We start from the raw sequence: 27,939 nt of genomic DNA, 5'->3' as shown, positions 1-27,939 counted from the left end.
AGGATTTTCTTTTCATTCTTACAGCCTGCAGAGCTTGGTATCCTCTTTACCCTCCTATTTTCTACAATTTAGTCAGGGGTAGGGAATATTTTTTCTGCCAAGGGCCAACTGGCTATTTATAATACCACCTACAGACCATACAAAATGATCGACTTAAAAATGAGCCTGCTACAGATTCACTGCATTTCAAGTTCTGCCTTTGCAGGACCACACCCTTGGGCCAGACGTTCCCACTCTTGATCTAAATGGTAACATCACTTTAAAAACAAAACCAAAAAAACCCAGATATAAAATGACCCAAATAGGAAAACATACATCTACTCATTAGCACACTGTGTAGTTTAAGAGCATAGTTATGATAGTTATCTAAGAATCTGGCAAAATTGTTTAAATAAAATGCTTTACTTATGAAAGCATTTTAACATAAAATGTAAACATAAATATACATGGGGAGGGAGAATCTGAAAAGAAATAAGGCAAAATATTAATTGTGGTGTCATTTCAGGAGGAGTTACTAGGTGAATAAATTATTTTTCTGTGTCTCTGTGTTTTCCAGCTGCACTGAAATGAACCTGCACTGTGTTTGTAATGCAAGAGTCTCACAAGTAGCCAAAGAACAAAATGTTCAAGCTAAAGCTCATGTGAATACACAAGGTATATAGAGTTTATACCCAAAATCTAGTAAGTCTAAAGCTTCTATACTATCTGTAGGTACAGCCTGAATAACATGTGGAAGGCACAGAGCATCCAGGACACGGCTAGGATAAAGGGATGGTCCTTTGCTTATGCAAAGTACTTATAATGGCATCAGTGGCAAGAGAGTTCTAGAGTTCAAGTGGTGGTAGAGTAATGGTTCTTACCCAGGTTTAAGCTTGAAGAGGATCCATGTGAAGAGAGGGAAGGAGGTGGTGTCTGTGAATGTCCTGGTCCCTGACTAGGGAGAGGCATGCCCACGGGTCCAGGAGAGGAGGAAAAGCTAAGGCCGTTATAAAAACTGTGTCCAATGGGGGTCAAGCTGCTCGATGTCCTCTTATAAAGGTCACTGCTGCCAGTCAGGGAGTCACGGCGGGAGCCACTGCCAGTGTTGGAGTTTGCAACTAAAATGGAATTAAAACAATGCAGATAAGAACAGGCCTGTTCTTCGAAGAACAAGCCCAGTGACCTGTTCCTAACACTTTGATCCAGACTCCTTACCACTGCAAATTTGTCAGCAGAGACAGCCTAACTGTTCATGTAGCAGTTCTAGGGGCAGATAAAGTAAGAAAGAGGACATGGCTCAGGTTAACATGAAACTTTTGATCAAACCATCACACGTATGCCAAATTTACCTTCCTTTGGTGTCATATTTTATGGGATAGGGGAGGGTTAAAAAGCTCTGACGGCCACATAAGCTATGAAAAAAGGTGAAAGAAAATGGACTAGAAAGAATGCCTTTTATTGACCCAAAGGTTCTAGTAGAAAAATGGAATACAGAAAAAAAGACTGTAAATGGGGTTTTGCCCCACTACACAAGACTTATATATGAATGCCTATTTTCTCAGTAGAGTCAATCAAGAGTTACTACTAGCCTCCAATTCCAATTAAGATTCTTTCTCTCAAACATACCTTTTTTGAAATCACATTGTTTTCTAACCACTGCAGTTACCTCATTGTTCACTGTACTATAGACCAGCTTTTGGCTTCCCTCATCGAAGAACTAAAAATATCTTGGTCTAACATCTATCCTCCCGATATTGCACAAAGTCTACTTTAATTTTGCTCAGAAGAATGGAGAAACTTCTAACTCTTTAAGGCCTGCACGCCAAGCACTCAGTTCGGTCTTGAATGTGGAGTGCTCAGCTCTGTGATCTCAGGGATGGCCTCCTCCCTGTTTTTTAAAGCCCACCTTTCTACAGTTCCCTCTCAATGCCTGTAAGAATTTCCCGCAATTCTCAAAACCTTAAAACAAATCAACCATGTGAGTATAAATAAGCAATAACATGAGCATGGACCTGGAAAAGGCCCAAATACATAACTTGATTTCAATAATCCATTATTTCAAAAGATTATGGGGAGGGTAGCTGAATTTCCACAGGGCTCAAGTCATATATGCCTGTGGTTCCAGGGTTCCATGCATTATCAGTATCCACAAAGATTGCAAAAATAATTAAAATTCATCCACAAAGATTGCAAAAATAATTAAAATTCATTTTTAACAGCACTGAGTCTGATTTCTACCTGCTGTTCCAAACCCTCCAAGTGCTGATCCCAGGGTGGCACCAAGAGAACTGCTACTTCCAAATCCCAAAGACGTGTTGGCAGGCTGGGCAGAGCCCTGGGAGAAGAGGGAGCTGCTCTGTGAACTGCTGCTCAGAGAGTTGTTGCCATAGAAAGAGCTGGAGGCCAGGTTGGTACTGGGCTGCTGCTGGGGCTGGGGCTGGGGCTGCTGGGTTCCTAAAGGGCGAAATGGTCCATTTGTTGTTCCAGCAAGACCACCGGCTGCTCCGTTTGCTGAAGCTGCGGCCGCTGCAACAGCTATAAAGAAGAAAGCAAACCGTTTGGCTGTGAAATGAACTGGTCACATACCCAAACTACATTTTTATCCTTTTTGTTCAAATTTTTTAATGCTAACTACTTTTTTTAGGGCAGACACAAAGCTTGTAAAGAACTGTATGAATTTTCCTTTGACCCTTACATCAGAAGCTTCTATTTTCTATTTCTGCTTTCAATCTGAAGTCAAAATATCACTGGAGCAAGTTCACTGTCAGTAGTCTGTAGTTTAAAAGTGGTACAAACATCAAAAGTACCCATTAAATACAACTACCTCCCCAAATCACAAATTGTACAAATACCTGTTGAGTTTTTTTCCTACAACCATGTCTCCTATTAACTAAAGTCTTTCAAACTCCTATTTTAGCATGCTGTTCTCTTTTAAATTCCCTCTATTGTTCCTAATTCCAGAAAGTTTAAAAGCTTAAAGTGAACAAATATTATTCCCCCACCCCTGATCAAATGCAAGACTCTACCACTTCCAACACCCTTCCTCCACCCTTACTGCATGTTAAAATAATAAAACCCCCAGCCCAAAGTTATATTAAAATTATGGCTTGGGTTGCTGTGAAATAAGATCTGGATTTCAGCCAACATTGCCATTTTATGTGAATAATCCAACCTCCTCTGTTCTCAGTGGAGCCAGTGCTTGCTTCTAACCTTATGGTACATGCACCCTCAACAATCAGATTCTACTAAGGTCATTTGTTGCTTCTGATTCTTTCTTTGAAATATTACAGGTAGAATTGCTACACTGAGAACTGTCAAATACAGCATATTTCAATATATGTTAGGAACATCTTCATCAGTTGTCCCTCCTCCCCTCCTGGATTGCTCTGACAAGAGTCCACAGAAGGAAGCTCACCTGCTTGTGCAGCTGAAGAGCTAATGATGACTGGCGCAGGAGCTACAAGTCGAACAGGGGCTCCAAGACCATTTCTTGCCCCTGCATTCACCACAAGGGCACCAGTTTGGTCATAGTAAGCAGCTGGAGCCAAGACTGGATAACCTAGGAATATCAAGCCAACATATAAATATCCTCCTTTATCCACACATTCATGTTCCAAGGTTTCAGTTTCCACAATCACCATCTGAAAATATTAAATGTGAAAATTTCAGAATAAGCAATTCATTAGTTTGAAATCACATGCCATCTTCTGTGGTTTATTGAAAGCAGGACACCACCCTGATGCAGCCGTCAGGAGAGGTGGGCTCCAAAGGAAGAGCTGCCCAAGTAGCTTGCGTCTGAGGGCTTTTATCACACAAAGTGGTGCCAAAGAGTGTCCTTTTTTGACTAGCTAGTTTAAAGAGATGAATCTGCATCCAATTGGCAGGGCAAAAAATGTCTTGGAAGTTCACACTTTTGACTGTTCTATGATTAACAACCAACCAGGAGGCAGGAATAGAAATCATGTCCAGCAAACGACAGGTATCTGCTTATCCGCACGGTCAGAGGTATATTTCTAGGCTTACTGCTAGCAGACACTCGGTTCTTGATTCATCCTTCATGATGAAGCAAAGTGCTGTCAAAGGCAGCCCTCAGGAATAAGCAGACACATCATCTTGAGCAGCATAATGAAACATCACACCACCCTGCTTGAGATATGAAGCCTGCCTTTGTCCTTGCTGCACAGGCTACTTGCCGGTTGTCACTTAGTAACTACACTTAGCAGCTTTGCAGTATTGTAGTTTCTGTGGTCCCAGTGCCCGTTATTTTACTTAATAATGGGCCCAAAGTGCAAGAGTAATGCTGCTGTCAATTCACATATGCCCCAGAAAAATTTGTACAGTGCTTCCTTTAAGTTTAGCAACAGTACAACCTAACTTATAAAGTTCTTGCTAAAAGATGGAGGTGAAGGATCCAGCAGGATGTCTGATCCCTATTAAGGGCACTGTAGGGGGCAGTGTTACTCATCATCCGAAAAGGGTTAGAAAGTGATAGGGTGGGATAGGGATAGTTGCGCTCTTTAGAGCACCAGCCAAGGTTATCACCAGTAATATATATATATATATATATTTTTTTTTTTGGACAGGCAGAGTTAGACAGTGAGAGGGAGAGACAGAGAGAAAGGTCTTCCCTCTGTTGGTTCACCCCCCAGTGGCCGCTGCCGCCAGTGCAGTGTGCCGATCTGAAGCCAGGAGCCAGGTACTTCCTCCTGGTCTCCCATGCGGATACAGGGCCCAAGCACTTGGGCCATCTTCCACTGCACTCCCGGGCCACAGCAGAGAGCTGGACTGGAAGAGGAGCGACCAGGACAGAACCGGCACCCCAACCAGGACTAGAACCCAGAGTGCCAGCGCCGCAGGCGGAGGATTAGCCTAGTGAGCTGCGGTGCCGGCCATCACCAGTAATCTTATACTGACAACTATTTTGTGTTCTTGACTAAATGAATAACAAAAAGGCTACAAATGGTTACAACAATCACAATAATTTCATACACATATCTCACAAAATAATCTAAGTACAAATATCCTGCAAGTTAGCAGGAAGACTAGATATGCTTCAACTGACAGGATCTTTCAATACTACATGATGTGGGATCTCCCACTCCTAGTTTGAGTCACATGAGAAACTGCAGGTGACTTCTCAAATGAAGCAAGTTATTCACTGAATCCATAAATCAGCTGATGAAGCTACACTTTTCAATCTGTTAAAATCCATAACAGATATGATAAGATCTGTCTCAAACAAAGTATAATAAGCTACATTCAATTCCATGCAAAGCATAGGTACAGGTGACAAGCTGAGAACATCATATACTCAAGACATATCTCTAACCTCAGAAATAGGCAGCTAAAATGTACCTCTATTATTGACTTGGGATAAGCCCCACAAATTAAGGTATGACTCCACCAAAAATACCCAGAATTTCTTTGTAATTACACTCTTCAAATACATAAGCAGAAAGACTAAAAGCCTTGGGGGCCAGTGTTGTGACACAGTGGGTTAAGTCATAGCTTACCTATCCAAGTGCTTGTTACAGTCTCAGCTGCTCTGCTTCAGATTCAGCTTCCTGTTAATATACCTAAGAAGGCAGCACCTGACAGCCCACATGAGAGGCCAGGATGAAGATATTCATTCCCTTTCTTTCTTTCTCTCGTTGTTTCTCTCTGTGTTTTTTTCTCTCTCTCTCTCCTTCAGCCTTCCAAATAACGAAAATCTTTAAAAGAAAGACTAAAGCCTTGGAGTGATAATTCAATAGGCTGGCCATTCCATATATCCCTAGTCCTGAAGAAACCAGTTCACCATCAAAGAAAAATCACGTATTGCTACCTATGTGAATAGTAACATATCTGCAACATTTAAGACTCCAGACTGGCTCAGAACAATGCTCTCATCAACGAACTATAGTCTAAGTGAGGGCAAGTATCTATCATCCTTGCCAGTCGCCAAGCCACAACAACAAGCCTAAACAAGGTGAAAGTATTGTCCATATTCCTCAACATAATCCCAATGAGTAGACCTTTTTTTCTTCCCCAAAGTATTACAAACAACAACACAGCCTCACCTGGCATGCCTGCAGCCAGACCTTGTCCAAACGCAAGGGCAGAATTCACTGCTGCAGCTGCCACTAGCGGATCTGTTTGTTGGCCCTGCTGGTTTTGATTTGGGGTCAAAGGGCGCTGGCTGGCTCCTCCTCGGAGAACCTAGGAATGGGAGAAAGAAATAGGTCAATGACTTTCTTCTCATTCGAAGTGTAGAATAGCCACTGTCATTCTCAAGGTGGGTCAACCTGCACAAATTAATAAGTGATAAAAACATGTTCCCTATAATGGCATAGCTGTTAGTCCAGAAATTCAATTAACAACTTGATATAATGAATTTTCTACCATTCTTATTTTTAAATGTATTACCCTTATAAACAGCCACCCAAAAAAAATACCCCTACACACAAAAGAAGCTATATTCTCTTTATATGGATATGAGACCATTTTCTTCACTTTTACATAAAACTACCCATTCATCAAGGCTCAAATGGCTCCAAAATGAGCTCAACAGATTTGATATAAAAGGATTCTGATCTGTTTCTATTTCTCCTTTCATAAATTCCCCAAAGACACTCATCTAAATGGAGATGAGTATACCAGATACGCCACTGTGGTACAGGATCTAGTTCTCATCAATGAAACAGAGTTATTAAGGTGCTAGTAATCATTCTTATACTAAAGGATCTGAAGAATCTATTTTACAAACTCTACATACATATATGCAAGCATGTAAAATAGAAAATGCATAGATCAAGGCTAAAATTAGAGCCTCTAGTTTCTTTAATTGTAAGTCTAGAGTTAACAGCTGATTTTACCTATTTGTTAGAATATTAAAAAAATAATGTCTTTTAGACAACTTTGCGAGAGAAAAAGCACTTCAAACTACACAGATAGAAAAGACAAGGAAGGCAGCACACGTATTGAAGCCAAGACTTAGAAAATGCCTATCCAGAGACTACCAAAGATGGGGCCAGTGCTGTGGGATAGAAAGTTAAGCCACTCCCTGCAGTGCAAGCATCCCATGTGGATGCTGATTTGAGTCCCAGCTGTTCCACACCTGATCCAGCTCCCTGCTAGTTCACCTCGGAAAGCAGTGGAAGATGGCCCAAGTCCTTGGGCCCCTGCCACCCATGTCAGAGACCTGGAAGAGGTTCCTGGGTTCAGCCTGGCCCAGCCCCACTGAGAGTGAACCAGTGGATGGAAAATCTCCTACACTCACTCCTTTCTCTCTGTATCTCTATCGAATAAAATCTTAAAAAATTTAAAAAAAAAAAAAACCTGCAAAACAAAAAAGGAAATGGCATGAGGAATATTGTTTTCATAGAGCATAAAGAGCTAGTTTCATAATTGGTTATGGGATGTGTCAAAGGGCAGGAATGATGGAATGGACAAAGTAACAAAAGAAAGTGATAGTACAGAGTATGGAAGGGTCTGTTTTTTAAATAATGACTTTCCATTCTGTTTTTTTAAAAGGATTTATTTATTTACTTGAGACAGAGTTAAAGACAGACAGGTCTTCCATCCACTGGTTCACTCCCCAAATAGCCACCAATGGCCAGAGCTGGGCCTAGCCAAAGCCAGGAGCCAGAAGTTTCTTCCAGGTCTCCCACAGAGTTGCAGGGGCCCAAGCACTTGGACCATCTTCTACTGCTTTTGCAGGCTATCAGCAGGGAATGGAGCAGCCAGGACATAAACTGGCAGCCATATGGGAGCAGTGCCCAGGCGGATGCTAAACCTACTACGCCACAGTGCCGGCCCCCAAGGTTCTTGTTTTTCAATGAGGAATGAAAGCAATGTATGTATTAGCTTTCTGTCTACTCTCTAAATATCTGTGCAGCACCTTGACTATATATCAAAGTTCCTAAGTTATCAGCCAACATTCAATAGTCACATATTTAATTTCATCAATAAGGCCGGCGCCACGGCTCACTAGGCTAATCCTCCGCCTAGCGGCGCCGGCACACCAGGTTCTAGTCCCGGTCGGGGCGCCAGATTCTGTCCCGGTTGCCCCTCTTCCAGGCCAGCCCTCTGCTGTGGCCAGGGAGTGCAGTGGAGGATGGCCCAGGTGCTTGGGCCCTGCACCCCATGGGAGACCAGGAAAAGCACCTGGCTCCTGGCTCCTGCCATCGGATCAGCGCGGTGCGCCGGTCGCAGCGCGCCGGCCGCGGCGGCCATTGGAGGGTGAACCAACGGCAAAGGAAGACCTTTCTCTCTGTCTCTCTCTCTCACTGTCCACTCTGCCTGTCAAAAAATAAAAATAAAAAAAAAAAAATAATTTCATCAATAACTATCAAAGTCTGTGGATTTTATGGAAAGGGTAACATTTTAAAGACTAATAAAATAAAAAAATGACTATCAATCTGCCTAGCAGTACCCAAAAAAGGGAATTTATTGCTTGTTGTTAATACTAGATTGTTAAATCCAAATTTCTGTTCAAAGGTACAAATTTAAACACAGCACTTAAAAGCAAAAAGCAAGTACATGCTCAAAGGAGATACATGAATAATCACTCATCCTTGTTAGTTCTACACTAGGCTCCCCAGAATCATCATCTAAACTCTCCCACAATCCAGAAGGTTCAGAAGCCCTTCTATACTCATTTTTTAAGTTTATTTATTTATCTGAAAGAGTTAGAGAGAGAGGAAGAGACAGAGAGAGAGACGGAGAGAGAGAGGTCTTCCATTGCCTGGTTCACTCCCCAGGTGGCCACAACAGCTGGGGCTGGGTCAGGTAGAAGCCAGGAGGCAGGAGCTTCTTTTAAGTCTCCCATGTGGGTGCAGGGGCCCAAGTATGTAGGCTATACTCTGCTGCTTTGCCAGGCCAACAGCAGGAAACTGGACAGGAAGTGGAGCATCTGGGTCTCAAACCAGGATGCTGGCATCTCAGGCAGCGGGTCTACCCACTACGCCACAACACCAGCCCTCTAAACTCATTCTGAAAATGAAAAACCCATCATCTAATCTCCACTAAGTTTGCCACCCAATGACGAGGCTCTCCTTCATTCTTAATTATAAGCACTCAAAAACAGAAAATTAAAAAAAAATGTAAATCAGATGTCAAAGGAATTGTGAAGGACAAAAACAGGAATCAGAATTAAAATTCAGTAGCTAGAATATCACCTACTCTGCTGCAAAGTGTGTAACAGCTGGCTTGACTGGAAAAAAATACATATACTTTCTGATGAAGGGTCAAAATGGCCACAAGAAAAGTCATCAATTCATTAAGAAAATAAAACTTTCTTCAAATACTTGAAATAAAAACTGGGAGGAAGTAGGGGAAAAAGAACAATGGAACTAAAACAGTCGAGGTTTATTAAAAGCATTAATAATGTTTCAGGCGGGCCTTTGATGGAGGGCTTAGGAAGCTCACGTCCCCTTCTCACAGTGTTTGTAATCCCAACACTGATCTCAAATCCAGGTTCTTGCTACTGTGCATCCTGGGAGGAAACAGGTGATGGTTCAAGGACTTCACTCCCTAACAACCACGTAGGAGATCCGAATAGCATTCCCACTCTCAGCTTCAGACTGGTCCAGCCCACTGTGTATTTGAGGAGTAACAGCAGATAATAGATTGCTCTCTCTAATAAATTTAAAAAGTCTTTTTTACAAAGCTAATGTTAAAACCAGTCTTAGAGAATCTGTAATTATGGATGATCAAAAACTTTGGAAAGTAAATGATTGTGATGTCTATTTTGTAGCAAGGGAAAAAAGTTCATGGAAAATGGGATTAAAAGCTAAGTTTAGCCTGATACAAACAAAAATCTGAGGGATCTTCAAAAAGTTCCTAAGTGCACAGCTATGAAAAATCCATGCATGGCTTTCAAAGGTGATTTGTTTTTGCACCAAAATAAACTTAACTATTAATTCCATAAATCTAAATTATGAAAAAATAGGCATGGCTTTCAAATTTTCTTTGCACCAAAATAAACTTACCTTTTAATTTCATTTTCCAATGAACCTTAAACATGTACTTATTTATCTGAGAGTCAAAAACGACACAAATCCCCTCTATTGGTTTCCACCCCATATGACTGAATCCAAGGACAGGCCAAGGTCAAAGCTAGCAACCAGGAATTCAGTTTGGGTCTTGAAAGCTGGTGGCAGGGATCCAATCATTTGATCTATCACTGTTGTCTCTCAGGTTCTGCAGTATTAGGAAGCTAGAGCCAAAAATTTTGAAAGTAATGTCTTTTATTAAGTATCCTCATAAAATCAGAGAAGTCCTGCAATATGTCCTAGTTGCAGCAAGTTAATGGTAGAATACCAGATTTCAAATTATTTTTAATTCCAATTATCACATTATGGTCAGAAAACAAGTTATGAAAATAGTAACTGGTGGCCAGCACTGTGGTATAGCAGGTTAAGCCACCACCTGCGGTGCCAGCATCCCATATGGACACCTGTTCAAGTCCCAGCTGCTCCACTTCCAGTCCAACTCCCTGCTAATGTGCCTGGAAAAGCAGTAGAGGATGGCCCAAGTACTGAGGCCCCTGCATGCAAGCAGGAGACCCAGAAGCTGCTCCTGGTTCCCAGCTTCGGATTGCCCAGCTCTACCAGTTGCAGCCATTTAGGGTGTGAACCAGCAGATGGAAGATCTGTCTCTGTGATTCTCTATCTCTCTCCGTACCTCTGCCTTTCAAATAAAATAAAGAAATCTTTATAAAAAATAGCAACTGGTACTCAAATTAATAACTAAATCTCTGTATGACCCTAAATATACAAATTCCATTTTCCAGGTTCAACATTGTGGCACAGGACACCAATTTGGGTCCCAGCTGCTCTCCTCTGATCCAGCTCCCTGCTGGTGTGCCTGGGAAAGTAGCAGAAGATGATTCAAGGAGTAGGGTCACTGACACCCACGTGGGAGATCCAAAAAAGCTCCTGGCTCCTGGCTCCGGCCTGGCCCAGCCCTGCCCATTATGGCCATTTGGCATGTGAACCATCAGTTGGAAGATTATCTTTATCTGTCTAACTCTGCCTTTTAAATTAGTAAATAAATCTAGAAAAAATTCATTTTTTCAATCATAAAATGAAATATATTCTACTTAACAGTATTACAAAAGAAACTGAAACTATATGTAGGGTCGGTGCACTTGCATAGTAGGTTCAGCCTCTGCCTGAGCACTGGCACCCCGTATGAGTGCCGGTTCATGCCGTGGCTGCTCTACTTGCAATCTAGCTCTCTGCCTATAGTCTGGGAAAGCAGTGGAAGATGGCCCAAGTGCTTGGGCCCCTGCACCCATGTGGGAGACCCGGAAGAAGATCCTGGCTCTTGGCTTCAGATCAGCCCAGCTCTGGCCTTTGCAGCCATCTGGGGATCATTTAAAAAAAAAAAAATATATATATGCAGAGCCTTAAGCTTTTTTACTTTTTTTTTTTTTTTTTTTCCCAAAGATCTATTGTACTTATTTGAAACAAAGAGTTACAGAGAGAGGTAGAGACAAACATATGGGATGCTGGTACTGTAGGCTGGGGCTTTAACTAGCTGCACCACAGCACTGGCACTGTGGCATAGCACATAAAGCCACCACCTGCCAAGCCAGCATCCCATATGGGCACCAGTTTGCGTCCCAGAGGCTACACTTCAGATCCAGCTCCCTACTAACGGCCTGGGTAAACAACAGAAGATGGCCCAAGTACTTGGACCCCAGCCACTCACATGGGAGACCTAGATGAAACTCTTGGTTCCTGGCTTGGGCCTGGCTCTGTACTGGGCATTGTGACCATTGGGGAGTGAACCAGAGGATGGAAGATCTTCTCCACCCCCAACCAACTCTGATTTTCAAATAAATAAATAAATCTTAACTTAAAAAAAAAACACAAAGCTGTCAATAAACAGCAGTTATTACTATTATTCTTCCTCACATATCAGAACTAATTTTTTAAAAGATTTTTTTATTTATTCATTCGAGAGGTAGAGTTACAGGCAGTGAGAAGGAGAGACAGAGAGAAAGGTCTTCCCTCCATTGGTTCACTCCCCAATTGGCCACAACAGCTGGAGCTGCGCCGATCCAAAGCCAGGAACCAGGAGCTTCTTCCAGGTCTCCCACGCGGGTGCAGGGGCCCAAGCACTTGGGCCATCTTTCACTGCTTTCCCAGGCCATAGCAGAGAGCAGGACTGGAAAAGGAGCAGCCAGGACTAGAACCGGCGCCCATATGGGATGGAAGATTAACCTACAGTGCCATGGCACCAGGCCCAGAACTAATTTTAAAATACATCATTTACTTCAGTCTTCCAAATCCATGATGATCTGGAAGCCACTTTAGACACAAAGTTCATCACATAAAGAAATATAGGTTTATCCACACAGAGAAACTACTGTCAAATTTAATACAGAGCACACTCATTCTGTCAACAAATTATTTATTGGATTTCCATGTTACATACCCAGTACTAGAACTGCAACTGTTCCGAAGATAACTGTTAAATTACTGATCTAAGATAAAACAGCTAGAATTTCAAGACCTTTGTTTAACCATAAAAATAGCAAGAGTGGTGATTCTATCCTCCTGAGCTCACAGTCTACTGTAAATAAGTTACCTATCACACCCTTCTGATGGCTCTTTGTTTTATCATGAGCAAGCCAAACAGCATAAAAGATTGCAAATCTGTTGATAGGTTTTGTTCCAGCCTTGTAAATGAATGTCAAGATGAAGATTTTTTTCTTGCCCAAAATTGTGCTTAAAGCTTCAGGTTTGGGGCTGGCACTGTGGGGTAGTGGGTAAAGCTGCTGCCTATAGTGCCAACATTCCAAAGGGGGGCCAATTTGAGTCCCGGCTGCTCAACTTCCAATCTAGCTCTCTGTTATGGCCTGGGAAAGCAGAAGATGGCCCAAGTCCTTGGGCCCCTGCACCCACATGGGAGACCCAGAAGAAGCTCCTTGGTCCTGGCGTTGGATCAGCACAATTCCAGCCATTTCAGCCATTTGGGAGTAAACCAGTGGATGGAAGACCTCTCTCTCTCTCTCCCTCCTTCTGCCTCTTTGTAACTCTGCCTCAAATAAATAAATAAATCTTACAAACAACACCAATCACATTAATATTTTGAGATTTTTTATTTTTATAGTTTTCCAGTTCACTGCTATTTTTAGCAACAAAGAGGTATTATTCTAGTAATCAGGAAAACAATGGTATAGTAAAAACTCTATATACAGTACTTAATTTTGCAGCTAACTATTCTTCCCAAATCAATCAAAAAGTTCCTCTAAGCACACATGAAAGATTTAAGGTTTAGATGCAATTTAACAAGTGTTGGGAATAACTAAAGAACTAATACCACCCTTTCATCAGCAAGCCACTCACAGCGCTCCCTAAAGTAACCTGAATATGGTCCTTAGCAGACAAGCACAGTATGGCAGAACAGAAGTTTTTACCCTCAGTTTGAAGACCAGCTTTGCTCCTTGCTAGCTAGTTAACCTTATTAAGTGGACAACCCTTTGAAGTAGTCTTCTCATGCGCAAACTGAATTAATAGCATTACCTCACCTAGTTCCATTCTCCATGGGCCTGATAAAGGATATTCCATAAGCACAGTTAAATTTGAGCCCGAGTTCAGATACACACACAAGGGAGAATACATATATTCAGTGCAGTTCTATTAGAATCAACACTATCTATTAATTAGATACAATCACTAAAATTCACATGGAGATGGAGGTACACTTTGTTTACACTTACCTGCTGCTGTCCTTGCTGAGCCTGTGGAGTGGTCTGCTGATTAGCAGAATTAGTAGCTGCTGCAGCAGCAGCAGCTTGCTGCTGGAAAAGACTGGCGGGATAGACTCCCCAGGGAGTAACTCCATAATACTGGTGTGGGACCACAGCTGGGCCTAAAAATAGTAAAAAGAAGGTAAGAAAAGTTTAGTCTACGGCCATACCACCTTGATCGCGCCGATCTCGTCTGATCTCGGAAGGTAAGAAAAGTTTAGACAAGTACAGGGTTTCCAAAGACAACATATGACTCAGCAGACCTTACTGTAAAATATTAATTTAACAAGCTATTAATTCTTTTTTTAAAAAATAGAAAATATTACATGAGTTCTTTCTACCATGTCTTCTAAAGTCAGTAATACCACTTACATACTCTAGGCCTAGAAGAAGAAGCCAGTAAGGTACAAAATGTAGGAGACCCTGAAAAGGACAAAACTGATAAGGGGGTTTGACTTAAGTACAGAGGACTGGCCTTAGATACAAACATGTTCTTCCCCTGAAAAAGAAAGGATGTAGGACTGTTACAGACAAAGTTTATTAGGAGGGAAATCAACAGGAGCCAGTGTTGATTGTAGTAGATTGTAGCAGATTGTAGCAGGTTAAGGTTAAGCTGCCACATGCGGCACCAGCATCTCATATGGGCACCAGTTCGAGTCCCAGTTGTTCTACTTCCATTCCAGCTCCCTGCTAATGTACCTGGGAAAGCACTGGAGGGTGGCCAAGTGCTTGGGTCCCTGCACCCATGTAGGAGACCAAGAAGAAGCTGCTGGCTTCTGGCTTCAGCCTGGCGCAGCCCCAGCGATTATGGCCATTTGGAGAATGAACGAGCAGATGGAAAACCTCTCTCCCCTCTTTGTCTCTCCCTCTCTCTCTTTGCAACTCTGCTTTTCAAATAAATAAAATAAATCTTTAAAATAAAGGGGGGAAACAAAGTATGTAGGCTTAAACTGATGGATAAAAACGAAGGATTCATTTGTATACTGCTTAATATAATCATAAGTAACCAGGATCCTGGTGCTTCATGACCTCTAGAAGCAGGAAAACCTATCAATCTTCAAGTGAATACTCAAAGTGAATCTCCCCGGCTCAACTTCACAGAGGCTGTGTTTTCCCATCTCTATTTTTAAGTAACAGAAACATTAAACACAACTGCACTCAGACCTTGATATGCCTTTTTATTTTTTATTTTTTTTTATTTTTTTGACAGGCAGAGTGGACAGTGAGAGAGAAAGACAGAGAGAAAGGTCTTCCTTTTGCCGTTGGTTCGCCCTCCAATGGCCGCCACGCTGCGGCCAGCGCACCGCGCTGATCCGATGGCAGGAGCCAGGTACTTCTCCTGGTCTCCCATGCGGGTGCAGGGCCCAAGCACTTGGGCCATCCTCCACTGCACTCCCGGGCCACAGCAGAGAGCTGGCCTGGAAGAGGGGCAACCGGGACAGAATCCGGCGCCCCGACCGGGACTAGAACCCGGTGTGCCGGCGCCGCAAGGCGGAGGATTAGCCTAGTGAGCCGCTGCGCCGGCCCCGATATGCCTTTTTAAATTTAAATCAAACCTGAAGATATATGGAAACAAAAAATACAACACCTTGATTTTAATATAAATTTGCTAAATATCCTAAACAAAACTAAGTGCTCTGCTTTAATCCAAATTAACTACTACCCTCTTTACCAACATGTTACAACTGTAGACTGCCACAGAGAGTAGGCGAAGTAGGTGTGGCAGCATTATGCATCCATCAACCTGGACATGGCTAAACCACAGAATTCTCAGGTGAAGACAGTAGCAAGAAACACCAAGGATGCAAATTTGCAAACCAAGTAAAGGTCTTAAAGCCAGCTTCTTGAATCTACTAAAAGCACATCTCCAATTTGAATTACCTTACAGCACAGGTTGAATATTGACAGTCTGACTTACTTATAATAACCAAGCCTTATGCTGGAGTTCCACAGAGCTATTTTAAATGTTACAGATATTATGAGATAGTGGCTATTTCTGGAGAAACACATAACATCATTAACTCAAAATAAATTGGTACATGTTTATTGTTTCTCCACTTTTAGCTTCTAAAACAAATATGTTAAAGTGTCCAATGATATGTTTTGACCTTTTGTAAAATTTATATGTATTTATTTGAAAGCCAGAGAGTGAGACAAACAGGGAGATAGACAGAGATCTCCCAAACACTGGTGCACTCCCAAAATGCATGCGACAGCCACCATGGGCCAGACTGATGCCAGAAGCTGAGAACTCAATCTGAGTATCCCATGTTGGTGGCAGGGATACAACCACTTGAGCCACCACTTGCTGCATCCCAGGATGCCTATTAGCCAGAGATGAAAATTGGGAACAGAGCCACAACTCAAACCCACGTACTCTGATATAGGATACCCCATCCCATCAGCCATCTTAACCATTATGCCAAATGCCCATCCCTGCTTTAGCATTTCTAATCTGGTGTTTTCCGAATCTATGGGCAGAATAAAGATCAAGAAGCTCTGTGTACAAGCAGGAATGCCCACCATGAAACAGTCTACCTGGGTGCAGAATGAAGGCACTGCTTAGAAAAGCCATGTTATAAATATGAACTGTTATTATAATAAGCTAATGAGTTTAAGTATTAATTTGTCAGAACCTAACAGTACAAAATCAGTATCACCAAGTTAGAGTTGTGGGGTCCCAAACTCATATGACAAGAGTTCATCAACTAGTCAAAGGAAGGAAGAAGAGGAAAAAAAGGAAAAACACAAAAAAGATGCCACACTATGCCTTAGTTTGCTTCCTTCTTTCTTTTCTTTTTTTTTAAAGACTTTATTTTTTATTTATTTGAAAGGTAGAGTTAGAGGGAGAAATAGAGATCTTTCATCTGGTGGTTCACTCTCCAAATGGCCACAATAGCCAGGGCTGGGCCAGGCCAAAGTCAGCAGACAGGAGCTTCATTCAGATCTCCCAATCATTTGGGCCATCCTCCACTGCTCTCCCAGGCACATTAGCAAGATAGCTGCATGGGAAGCAGAGCAGATGGGGCTTGAACCAGCGCCAATATGGGGTGCGGGCATTGCAGTTGGTGGCTTAACTCGTTATACCACAACCCTAACCCCTTTGCTTATTGCTAAAATAGCTGTTAACACGTACCAGGAATATGGTCACACCTGTCTTGAAAGGAAGTGCTGTAACCTGCAATGACAGTCCCAAGACTCCCTCAAAAGCCCATGAAGATTCTCTACTGGCAACACTGACATTAAGACTGCCCTGCTTCCTGTACAAGTAGCACTCCAAAAAAGTATAGTTGCATTGTTTGGTACACATTTTATGTTAAGCATAGAAGTAGTTAAATCACGGTCAGTCTGGCTCAAAAGATAATTACAAGAAATCAAGATTCTCATCACCAACCTATCACCTCAACGACATCAAGTATTTCACCCCTAAGATCAGTTCTTCTTCAAGTCACATATATTGTTAGCTGAGGGAAAAGGGAAAGACTTCTAAAGAGAGTACAGAGAAGTTCATTCATAATAGCATAGCCACTTTATATAATATAATGATGTATACACATGGACCTTGAAGTTAAATCTGGTTGAAACCCCAAATCAATGACATTTAAATTGGGTTCTCATACAAGACAACTTACTGAGTTGTCCCAGAGTCCCTAAACTATAAAAACCATCAACTGACAACTAAGGTCAGAGCCCAGTGTTCAATAAACATTAGCCATAGAAGGAGCTTTCTCTATTTTCCCTAAAGGTGGGGTTAGGGGTGGTAGCCTATATTAAATATTCCCATTACCTCATGTGAACAGTTCTGAATAAGATCTCAGAAATGCCAAGCTACAATGAGCTCACAATGGCAAACTATATGCTATACATATAAAACATCTCACTGTAACATTTAGTCCCAATAATATGACTTAAAGGAATCTGTCCTCAAAGAATATGTTGGATGGCATCTTGCTTATCCTAACATTGAACTCAAAACACCATATATTTATAGCCCCAGCATGAATGACAGCAACTATACCACCAACAAAAGTTTACCTTTGAGAGATTCAGTCTCTGGAGCCAACTCACATACATACATACATACATACATGCATACATACATACATACACATATTCAGTCTCTGGAGTCAACTCATATACATATATATTCATATTCACAAGCAAATAAAAACAGTGCAATAATTAGTGATAGAGAAGGATAGGGAACAGGGAGCACAGAAGGATTTCTAGAGGTCACAATGCAGACTAAGAAGTTTCCCAGGCAAAGAATGGGGTAAAAGAGCTTAGTACAGAAGATTAAAGAGACAACAGTGTCCAAAGATAGAGGCCTACTCCAGGACAGTATCTAAAGCAAATTAAATTCAGATTAATATTGCTGCGATGTATAGTATAAGCAGATGGTAATTAGTTATGAGGGAAGAGAGTGGTGCCCTCATAAGGCCTCTGCAGTGGCTTCCAACTCCAGCTAGTCCTCAGAATTACCTGGTAGTCCTGAAAAACACTGATTCCAACAAACAGTAAACCACTGCCACTTAAGAAAGGTATAATGCTCAACCATAGGAGGGTGGGAAAACTAGGAATCAATAAAGGATTTAAGCAGAAAGGTGAAAAGTTAACTCTGACACTTGAAACCATTTTTCAGAACAATTTAGGTGGATGAAGTAAGGGAAAGAGGCAAGGAAATTAGGAATATGCAGAGAGACGAGTCCAAAGACCTAAACAATGGCAGACTACTAGAGTGAACAGGAAACTCTGGAAAAGAAAGAAATTCCCAAAATATAAATGAGCAACAGGTGACTCCACGGATCGAAAAATACCTACCCAAGAGGCAGGTGACTTGTCATTCCACATGTTCATGTCAGAAGGGCTGTTAGGGCTAAGTAGAGCTATCCTACAGGCAGGGAAATGGCACTGAAAACCAGGAGGAATTTTCGCTGGATATGTGGACTTGGGACAGAGTATAGAGAATGCATGCTCATCTTAAATGACTTGTTAGCAGGTGAGCAAATCCCACATGCAACAAAATGTCTCACCTAGTGTTGCTGCTGCAGCCAATCCAGCGGTGTAGGGGTCCGTTCCTGGGGGAGCAGCACTGATGATGTATGGATTTGGGACAAATGCAGCGGGAGCTAAACCTGCTGAAAACACACCTGTCAGTAAAAACAGACTTGACTAAAACTGCAGCCCTACCAAATACCTACACGGTTTGGCTATGCATTCCAGGCTGTAGATAAGGAAAACAACAAAAAAGAGAAAGGATATGTTGAGAGTAAAGAATAACTTTTAAAAGACAAAAGAACCCCTACACTAAAGATTATACTAACAGTTACCTATATTTTAAAGCTTTGCTAAAGAAACACTTAAATTAATGCTGTTTATATAGTTTTGAATTTAACATAATTTAATAATTAAAATTGTACAAAGCTAAAATAGGATGGTGGAAAAGGTTTATTTCCATTTAAAACCATTTTCCAAATAGTTTTCCTCAAAGAAAAGGTAAGAATATTTATATAGGCCACCTACACAACTACACAGTATCAGAATCAAAGGCCTTTATACTCTCCTATTAGTTAAGTTTTGAAGCAGTTTTTTTTTTTTTCTCCCACAGCATACACAAAATCCAAGATTAGCCACCTAGCCACCTCCTTTCCACTCAATCAAGCCACTTTGGTTCATTAAAAAAAAAAAGTTTTCCACTTCTACTTGTTTATATCATTCTATTTTGAAGAGAAAAGAAGGTTCAGTGGAAGAAAGTAGGTGTGTGCAATACGATGTCAAATGCCCACCAAAATATTAACAACTGCTACAGCAAATGGACAAAACTACTTAAAAATCAACAATTATTTGAGAGTACTTTTACATCTTTTCATTGGAAAAAGAATTTATAGGTACTATTTGCTTTAGTAAGATAAGAAGTAGATAAACTCACAGGCTACCCAAGATTGAATTTGTAAATTTTGTCTTACCAAAAGAGCTGATGATGGCCACTCATCAAGATTGTGGTAAAAAGGCTAAAACCTGACAACAGCTGAGGTGGAGCAATGGCTGGACACTAAGAAAACTCATTCACCCAGGTCTAGTGTGCCAATGGTTACAAAAGCAGCTACAGACAACTGGAAAAATGCAGAGGCCATCTGCTCTGAGGGGTGCGGTTGGATGTGTCCTATCAATCTGCACTACTGGCTCTGCAGCATCCAGCGAGCGACAACAGTGCTCACAGCTCTTTAGGGGAGGCGTGGCTCAGGGACTTACCGATGTGAGGCTGATGAGCCGCTGCGAGCGCATATTGCTGCTGCTGAGCAGCTGTCAACTGCTGGACAGCAAGTGCATTAGGTCTTTGGAACAGCTGGGGTAGAAAAAAAACATGCTGTGGTTAGAGACTCTCTATGAAATTATTTTAAAACTATCTGACTTAAAACTTCTATAAGCACTTGTCTAAGTATGACACAAAAATGGATGTTCTTGTGCTCCACTCCATTCTCAGAGTGCTGTAATGCTTCTCACTCCTGTCTTCCCCCCTTTTCTGCACCTGTTTGGTTTTCCCAGTTCCCATGGGTACACTGATTCCCAGATTGTAGAAGTCAGGGGAACCACAAACATACTTAGGTTTGTACAAGCTCTAATGGGTATCAGTAGATCTACAGGTTCTGCGCACATGTGCTACAAAGTGACTTACCATACTGCCCTCCTGCTGGAATATCCCTTCACTTCTTTCAAGACCACAGACTCTAAATTATTCCTCATCTATTCTCATTTTGGAGAAGAATATGAAGAGTGTTCACTACATCCTTTAGGAAAACTCTCCTGGGAAAATGTATTAGACACTTCCTCACTAGCAGCTTACCCTCATGAGTAAAGCAGACAACTGTTCAATTCTGGGGGCTGGAGATGCAGGAGATCTACTCTTTATAGGCAGGAGTGAAACAACAGCAATAGAGCTGCTTTAACAAGACTTGGGTTGTTACAACTTTGCACACTTCCTAGTTCACAAGGTAGAAGGTTCAAAGGCCTTACCACTAACAAAAACCTAAGTTCCTATCTGAAGTCATTCACTCATTTAATCAACAACTATTTATGAAATAAATAATGCTTGCTAGGCACTGTGCAAGGATCTAGGGATACAACAATCAACAAAAACAATATACTACCCCTATGGAATTTACATTTTATTGACTATATACAGTACTGGAACAAAGAAATGAGATCCCAATATCCTGATTCTGGATTACCTTGATGGACTCCTTCCAAGTAGTCACAGTGAAGAGTGCAGCAGACTGAGTGCACCTACTCAAGGACCTCCCTGGATGGGAACTTCAACCTACCTGCTCTTTCTACAGGATTTTTCAACAGCTCAGTTGACACCATGGATCTTAAATTAAGATGTCCTCATTAAGAGAGCGGATTGTTTCCAACATGAGCAGATAATGGCATTCTACCATCTCAGCTTAATAATCATCATGATTGAACTGACTGGTATTCTAGGCAGTAGAGAAATTTTATTCTGCATTCTGGCTACCTATGTGCCCGAAATATTTGAGTAGGCTGATTATAAATAAAAAGAACAAAAGGTGAATGTCCCGAATGTACTGGCTGACTTCACCTGTTGGCTCTGTTTCTAGATATTCATTATTCTAAAAACCAGAATAAAATTAGTCTTTACTTATATACTACAAACTTCAAAAGTAACCAGGAAAAGATGTAGTTCTCCCTCCAAAGGTTAAAATAAAGAAAAATCTCACAGTGATGCTGACCGGAAAAAAAAAGTATTACCTTAGAGGCATTCATTAAATATTAAGTCTTAAAAAGAAATAGCAGGGGCAGGTACTGTGGCATAGTGAGTAAAGCCACTGCCTGAAATGCTGGCATCCCATATGGGCGTCAGTTCGAGTCCCGGCTGCTCCATTTCCAATCCAGCTCTCTTCTATCGCCTGGAAGGCAGTAGAAGATGGCCCAAGTCCTTGGGCCCCTGCACCTGGGTGGGAGACAGGAAGAAGCTCCCAGCTCCTGGTTTCATATGGGCACAGCTCCAACCATTGCAGACAACTGGGGAGTAAACCAGCGGATGGAAGACCTCTCTCTCTCTGCCTCGCCTTCTTTCTCCGTGTAACTCTTTCAAATAAAATAAATAAATCTTTAAAAAAAGGAAAAAAAGAAATAGCATGGGGCTGGCGCTGTGGCACAGCAGGTAAAGCCACAGCCTGCAGTGCCAGCATCCCATATGGGCACCGGTTCAAGTCCTGACTGCTCCATTTCTGATTCAGCTCTCTGCTGTGGCCGGGGAAAGCAGCAGAAGATGGTCAAATCTTTGGGCCCCTTTGGATGGGAGACCTGGAAGAAGCTCCTAGTTCCTAGCTTCAGATCAGCCCAGCTGCAGCCACTGTAGCCATTTGGTGATTGAACCAGTGGATGAAGACTTTCTCTCTCTTTTTCTCTCTCTCCTTCAAATAAATAATCTTTAAAAAAGAAAGAACAAGAGAGAGAGAGAGAGAGAGAGAGAGAGAAACTGACTGAATCTACCAACAAACATTCAAATCAAGACACCTGTCCACTCCAGGAAGGGAGCTAGTCACTACTATTTAATAAAGAATCTTCTGATTTTTGGCAGTTGGTTTCACATTTTCTGCTTTACCTACAGAACAGGGCCTCTTAACATTTCTATCAACAGGAAATAGTCCATACATTTCCCAGGGGTAGGCAGAATGAAGAAATCAAATAAAACAGTAGAAATTTGCTTCTAAATTATTTCCAAGGTTGCAAAAACATATCATAGTTCTACAACTGTCCCTTTCCTGACAACTTCCTGGCCTTTGCAAACATTTCACATCTTAAGACAATTCTTATGCTGGCTTCTTCTTTCCATCCTTCCTCACTGTGCTACTGACAAAATACCTCATTTCATGAAAACTGTTTATGAGGAAGGCACTGTGGCATGGAGATGAAGAAATAGGCAGTGTGTTCAGAAAGTAATTCTTGAGGATGTACTGACTTATTAACTGACAAACCAATGCCATTCCATTCTTAGTACAGTTATGTGTACCAGATCTTTAAACACACAGAAATCCATAATATGCATGAATGCAATGACTACATGCAATCCTGGTTTGTGTTTCTCACCACCATTGTTGCCAAACTTTGAAAAGCAGAGACTGTTAGACTAAAAGTACACAAGCCTTTCAAGAGCCCCTAACCTATGTTTGAGAGCTGATTAACATATTAGTGATTACGGTGAACAGAGAAAGAATTATTTTCATGAGAGCATTTTGCAATAAACAATTTAAAAAACATAAACTGTGCATCTAGAGTGGGCAGATTTGATTACAGAATAGATTACAGCAATTTTGGCACATTCTCTTTATGTAAATGGTGCAATATTAATGGGGAATAGAATATTCAAACAAAATTGGGTAACTAGCAAGTGACTAATTCCAATGGATCCTGCAAAACTCACACAAATGCCATCTGCTGGGCAAAGCTCTGAGCTCTAACTTTTTCATGATTTCACACAAGTCAATACTTGGTAAATGAGAAATAAAAAATTGAGAGAGGTGAGAAGAATGCTAATTTGAAGGTCAGCATAATGATAAAGGTGCCACTAGTGATTATAACTCACTTAGAATTCACAGGTTTTTCAAGAGTCTGAAAGGAAAGGAAACAATATCAACTAATTCCAGTGTAGCAGGATTCCTAACTGAAAGCATAATGGCAAAAAAGGACAAGTAAGTTGGTTTGATTCCTTTCTTGGCCACTTACTCTACAATCTTCTGAAAGATTCAATACAAGCATTGATTCTAGAGAGCAATTTGGCCAGCCAAAAACACCCAACATAGTGACTGACATGCAGCTGGCACATTATAAAAGATGGCTACTACTGCTATTACCAATAACAAATTTTAGTACAAAAACATTGTTCAGTTCTGTGAATCTTGAAGAATAATGTCCAAATATGGAGATAGGAAATGTGAAAGACTACCTCTATTCATCTCACATCCCCAAAATAAAATATTCTATCATCCCTGACTTTTTTTTTTTATCAGTAACACAATATTTATATTGGACAAGGGTTAAGAGAACAGACTCTGGGGCAGGATAACCTGGGTTCATATCTCAGCACCACCACTGATTTGCTATGAGACCTCATCTCATCTCTCTAATGAGACAAAAAAGACATATCAATTCTTAAGGTTGTTATTGGGGTTAAAATCAATACACAAAAAGTGCTTAAGGGGCTGCCACTGTGGCGTTGTGGGTAAAGCCGCCATCTGCAGTGCCAGCATCCCATATGGGCACCAGTTTAAGGCCCAGGTACTCCTCTTCCAATCCAGCCCTTTGCTATGGCCTGGGAAAGTAGTGGAAGATGGCCCACGCCCTTGGGTCCTTGCACCTGTGTGGGAGATCCAGCAGAAGCTCTTAGCTCCTGGCTCCAAATCAGCCCAGCTCTGTCCACTGTGGCCATTTGTGGAGTGAACCAGCAGATGGAAGACCTCTCCCTCTCCCTCTCCCTCTCCCTCTCCCTCTCCCTCTCCGCCTCTCCGCCTCTCCGCCTCTCCGCCTCTCCGCCTCTCCGCCTCTCCGCCTCTCCGCCTCTCCGCCTCTCCGCCTCTCCGCCTCTCCGCCTCTCCGCCTCTCTGCCTCTGCCTCTGCCTCTGCCTCTCTGGAACTCTTTCAAGTAAAATAAATAAATATTTTTTTAAATGCTTAATACAGTCTTTTTTGGTGTGATATCCTCTCTCTGATGAATGGGTTGACATCCTCTGAACAGATACAGCCCCTTCTCTAACAGTCACCCTTATAGCTCCTCCTCCCAAAAAGCAGCCTGGGCATAACAGGGAGCAGTAATGTGGTCTGTGTAGGTTAAGAGTAATAATCCCACTGCACCATGAGCACTAACTGTGCTGTCAACTGATGATGGTGGTAAGTATTTTTTATATTCACCCTTCAGAAACTAAAAATACAGTTGATTTTGAAGGTGAGACAACACATCAAAGGCACTGTACTTCCAGCACAAGGTCCAAAAGAAACAGCCTGGAGAATAATGGTATTTACATAGCTTGTAATGGATGACATTAAATTAAGTCCCTAAATTTTTGTCTTCTTTTCTGTAAAAACATAAATTACTCCCTACACACCTAGAACTGTCAAGATCCAGAGACAGTCCTTGAAGAAGTATTATATTAAGGGTAGGAATATAGGGTGTGGCATTGTAGCATAGCAGATAAAACCGACACCTGTGACAATGGGCATCCATGCAGGCACCCAGTATCCCATATGGATGCTGGTTCATGTCCCAGCTGTTCCACTTCAGATCCAGCTTCCTGCTAACAGCATGGGAAAGGCAGCATAAGATGACCACATGTCAGAGCCCCTGACTTCCACATGAGAGACCCAGATGAAGCTCCTGGCTCCTGGTGGTGGCATCAGCATCAATTACAATGATCTTTGGATTAATAGGTACACAGAAACAGAACTGCTAAATTAACAAATTTTATTTTCTTTAGCCAGCAAAGAATTTCATCCCAAAATTATTTCACTAAAGTCTTAAGTAAAAGCAAATCACATCCCTTCACCAGGTACATTATCAGCTTTTAAGGAAAAGCTTCGGGGCCGGTGCTGTGGTGCAGCGGGTTAACGGCCTGGCCTGAAGCTCCAGCATCCCGTATGGGTACTGGTTCGAGACCTGGCTGTTCCACTTCTGATCCAGCTCTCTGCTATGGCCTGGGAGGGCAGTGGAAGATGGCCCAAGTGCTTGGGCCCCTGCACCTACATGGGAGACCCTGAGGAAACTCCTAGCTCCTGGCTTCAGATAGGCGCAGCTCTGGCCGTTGAAGCCAAATGGGGAGTGAACCGTCGGATGGAAGATCCCACTCTCTCCCTCTTTCTCTGTGTAACTCTGACTTGCAAATAAATAAATAAATCTTAAAAAAAAAAAAAAAAAGGAGGGCCAGCGCCGCAGCTCACTAGATCCTCCGCCTGCAGCACCCGCACCTTGAGATTCTGTCCTGGTTGCTCCTCTTCCAGGCCAGCTCTCTGCTGTTGCCTGGGAGTGCAGCGGAGGATGGCCCAAGTGCTTGGGCCCTACACCCGCATGGGAGACCAGGAGAAGCACCTGGCTCCTGGCTTCGGATCAGCGCGGTGCACCGGCCGCAGCGGCCCTTGAGGGGTGAACCAATGGGGGGAAAAAAAAACCCCGAAAAGAAAAAAAAAAAAAAAAAAAAGGAAAAACTTCAACTGACCAAATTACTAGTGAAAATTAACTGAAAATTAACACATACACGACACTAATGGAATAATCATATTTAAATAAAAACCAAAGCTGAGAATATTAAATACCTAAATTAAATCTATGCAAACACTTGGTCTCAGGAGAATGACATTTAAACAATGCCATACTTTTCAAAAGAATGTATATCTATTTCCTCTCATTTGACTATGGCTGTGCAGGAAGAATATAGTTACTTGAACTCATTCTCAGTATATTGCTTTCTTGTTAAAATTCATGCATAAAAGGCAAGAGTTTTAGTACATTACATTATTTTGTAAAACATGCTAATTAGCCTATGCTTTAAATTAATTGAATATGAAATAAAATACAATAGGATTGATCTATACTGACTTAATCCTGGATTTGGCTTCTGCTATATTGTTACAACAAAAGGAAACATAGTAATTTTTCTAAATTATGTTTATGACATATAAACAGGCAACTATATAAAAATAAAAAACAAATCATGCTAAAGCATCATAACACAAAATGGTAAGGACACATGATGCAGGAACTGCTGACAGCTTTTTCCAGGTCTAAGAAGGCAATGAGGGAAAAGTGAGACAAAAGGAAGAACAAGTGAGAGCCATCTATGCAGTTTAAGCCAACAACATACCCTAAATTAGAGGTTCTTAAACTACTATCTTTGTACTTGAGTGAGTAATATTGCATCTTTCTTCGCACAAACGTCTATCAACCCAAAATTTACCATGTTTTTCAATTATGATTGTAGGAAGGAAGACAACATTAGCAGTACACATGTAAATTTATCACAAATAGAAATCACACTTTTTTTTTTAAATATGAAATGCTTCACGAATTTGTATGTCATCCTTGCACAGGGGCCATGCTAATCTTCTCTGTATTGTTTCAATTTTAATATATTTTCTGCCAAAGTGAGCATAAAATCACACATTTTCATGATTGTTAACAGACTCTCAAAATTTTGTTTATGTTCATTATGACAAAACACCTACTTCTACTTCATGTGTTAAAAAATGGAGAAGCAAATATGCCTTTAAGTTTCTTTTTTAAATACCTTGAAAAGGTTAAGAATTCCTACAATTAAGTAAGCCTTTTTAAAGGGTTAAATTCAGAATGAAGAGCAGAAACCAGACAAGTTAACCATCACAACTACTTATTTTTACAACTAAGTTTGTAGCTAATGAAAATTACTTTTCCCTACTATCTCACTATAAGCTGATACTGAGTTTCATGAAAGCAGTGTGTTACAACATATAAAAGCCCTGAATATAAGGAAATAAGAGAGAATTATTTTGTCAATTCCCAAACTACAGTCTCTCACAAATCACAAAGCAACAATACCAATTACAGCAAACAATTGGGCCTGCACTGTGGCAAAGCAAATAAAGCTGCCACCTGCAACTCCGGCATCCCATATGGGCGCCAGTTCACGTCCCAGCTGCTCCACTCCTGATCTGGCTCCCTGCTAATGCACCCGGGAGAGCAATGAAGACGGCCCAAGTGCTTTGGTGGGGTCTTGTACCCACATAGAAGACCTGGAAGAAGCTCTGGGCTCCTGGTTTTAGCCTGGCCCAATCCCAGCTGTTGCAGCCATTTGGGAAGTGAACTAGTGGGTGGAAGACATTTCTTTCTTTATTTCTCTCTCTCTCTCTCTCTCAGTCTCAAACTCTGCTTTTCAAATAAATAAATAAAAAGAAAGAAGAATGGATGGATGGGTGGATGGACGGGAGGGAGGAAGGGAGGGAGGGAAGGAAGGAAGGAAGCAAGCAAGGAAATAAATCTTGGTTATTCAAGAACATTAGAATAAAAGAGCAAAATGTTAAAAGAAAATGCTACCCAACATTACATCTCTCACTCAATCCTCACAACTGGTATAATCTGAGACTCATAGCAGGCTCTCAAGACTGCCATGACCAGGGCTCAATTGACAAATGCACATTTCCTTGTGCTCCTCCACACTTATCTACTACTC

The 27,939-nt window shown here is 41.6% G+C and overlaps 1 protein-coding gene and 2 non-coding genes across 52 annotated transcripts in view; all 3 read right to left on the bottom strand.

The window, feature by feature from the left end:
- Positions 1 to 27,939, bottom strand: part of PUM1 (pumilio RNA binding family member 1) — a 150,935-nt gene that overhangs the window by 31,784 nt on the left and 91,212 nt on the right. For 14 of the 50 annotated variants that reach the window (XM_070078873.2, XM_089301130.1, XM_089301129.1 and 11 more), the window contains 7 exons: positions 19,976 to 20,069; positions 18,757 to 18,861; positions 13,694 to 13,845; positions 6,039 to 6,177; positions 3,395 to 3,538; positions 2,218 to 2,514; positions 861 to 1,097 (listed from right to left, as the gene is read on the bottom strand). In XM_070078873.2, coding sequence (XP_069934974.1) covers positions 861 to 1,097; positions 2,218 to 2,514; positions 3,395 to 3,538; positions 6,039 to 6,177; positions 13,694 to 13,845; positions 18,757 to 18,861; positions 19,976 to 20,069 — 1,168 coding nt within the window. Of the gene's footprint in view, positions 1 to 860; positions 1,098 to 2,217; positions 2,515 to 3,394; positions 3,539 to 6,038; positions 6,178 to 13,693; positions 13,846 to 18,756; positions 18,874 to 19,975; positions 20,070 to 27,939 lie in introns of all 50 variants that reach the window. The other 36 variants (XM_089301128.1, XM_070078879.2, XM_070078877.2 and 33 more) reach the window with 4 other exon arrangements.
- On the bottom strand, positions 5,845 to 5,917 carry LOC127493825 (small nucleolar RNA SNORD103/SNORD85). The gene has a single exon (XR_007924363.1). It is a non-coding gene; the product is annotated as a small nucleolar RNA SNORD103/SNORD85 (small nucleolar RNA).
- On the bottom strand, positions 26,780 to 26,886 carry LOC127493790 (U6 spliceosomal RNA). The gene has a single exon (XR_007924334.2). It is a non-coding gene; the product is annotated as a U6 spliceosomal RNA (small nuclear RNA).

The sequence above is a fragment of the Oryctolagus cuniculus genome, chromosome 7 (assembly GCF_051225735.1).
Source record: "Oryctolagus cuniculus isolate XC-2025 breed Fujian yellow rabbit chromosome 7, ASM5122573v1, whole genome shotgun sequence".
Lineage (NCBI taxonomy): Eukaryota > Metazoa > Chordata > Mammalia > Lagomorpha > Leporidae > Oryctolagus > Oryctolagus cuniculus.
Note: the sequence above shows the minus strand (reverse complement) of the source record. Positions and strands in the feature narration are given on the sequence as shown.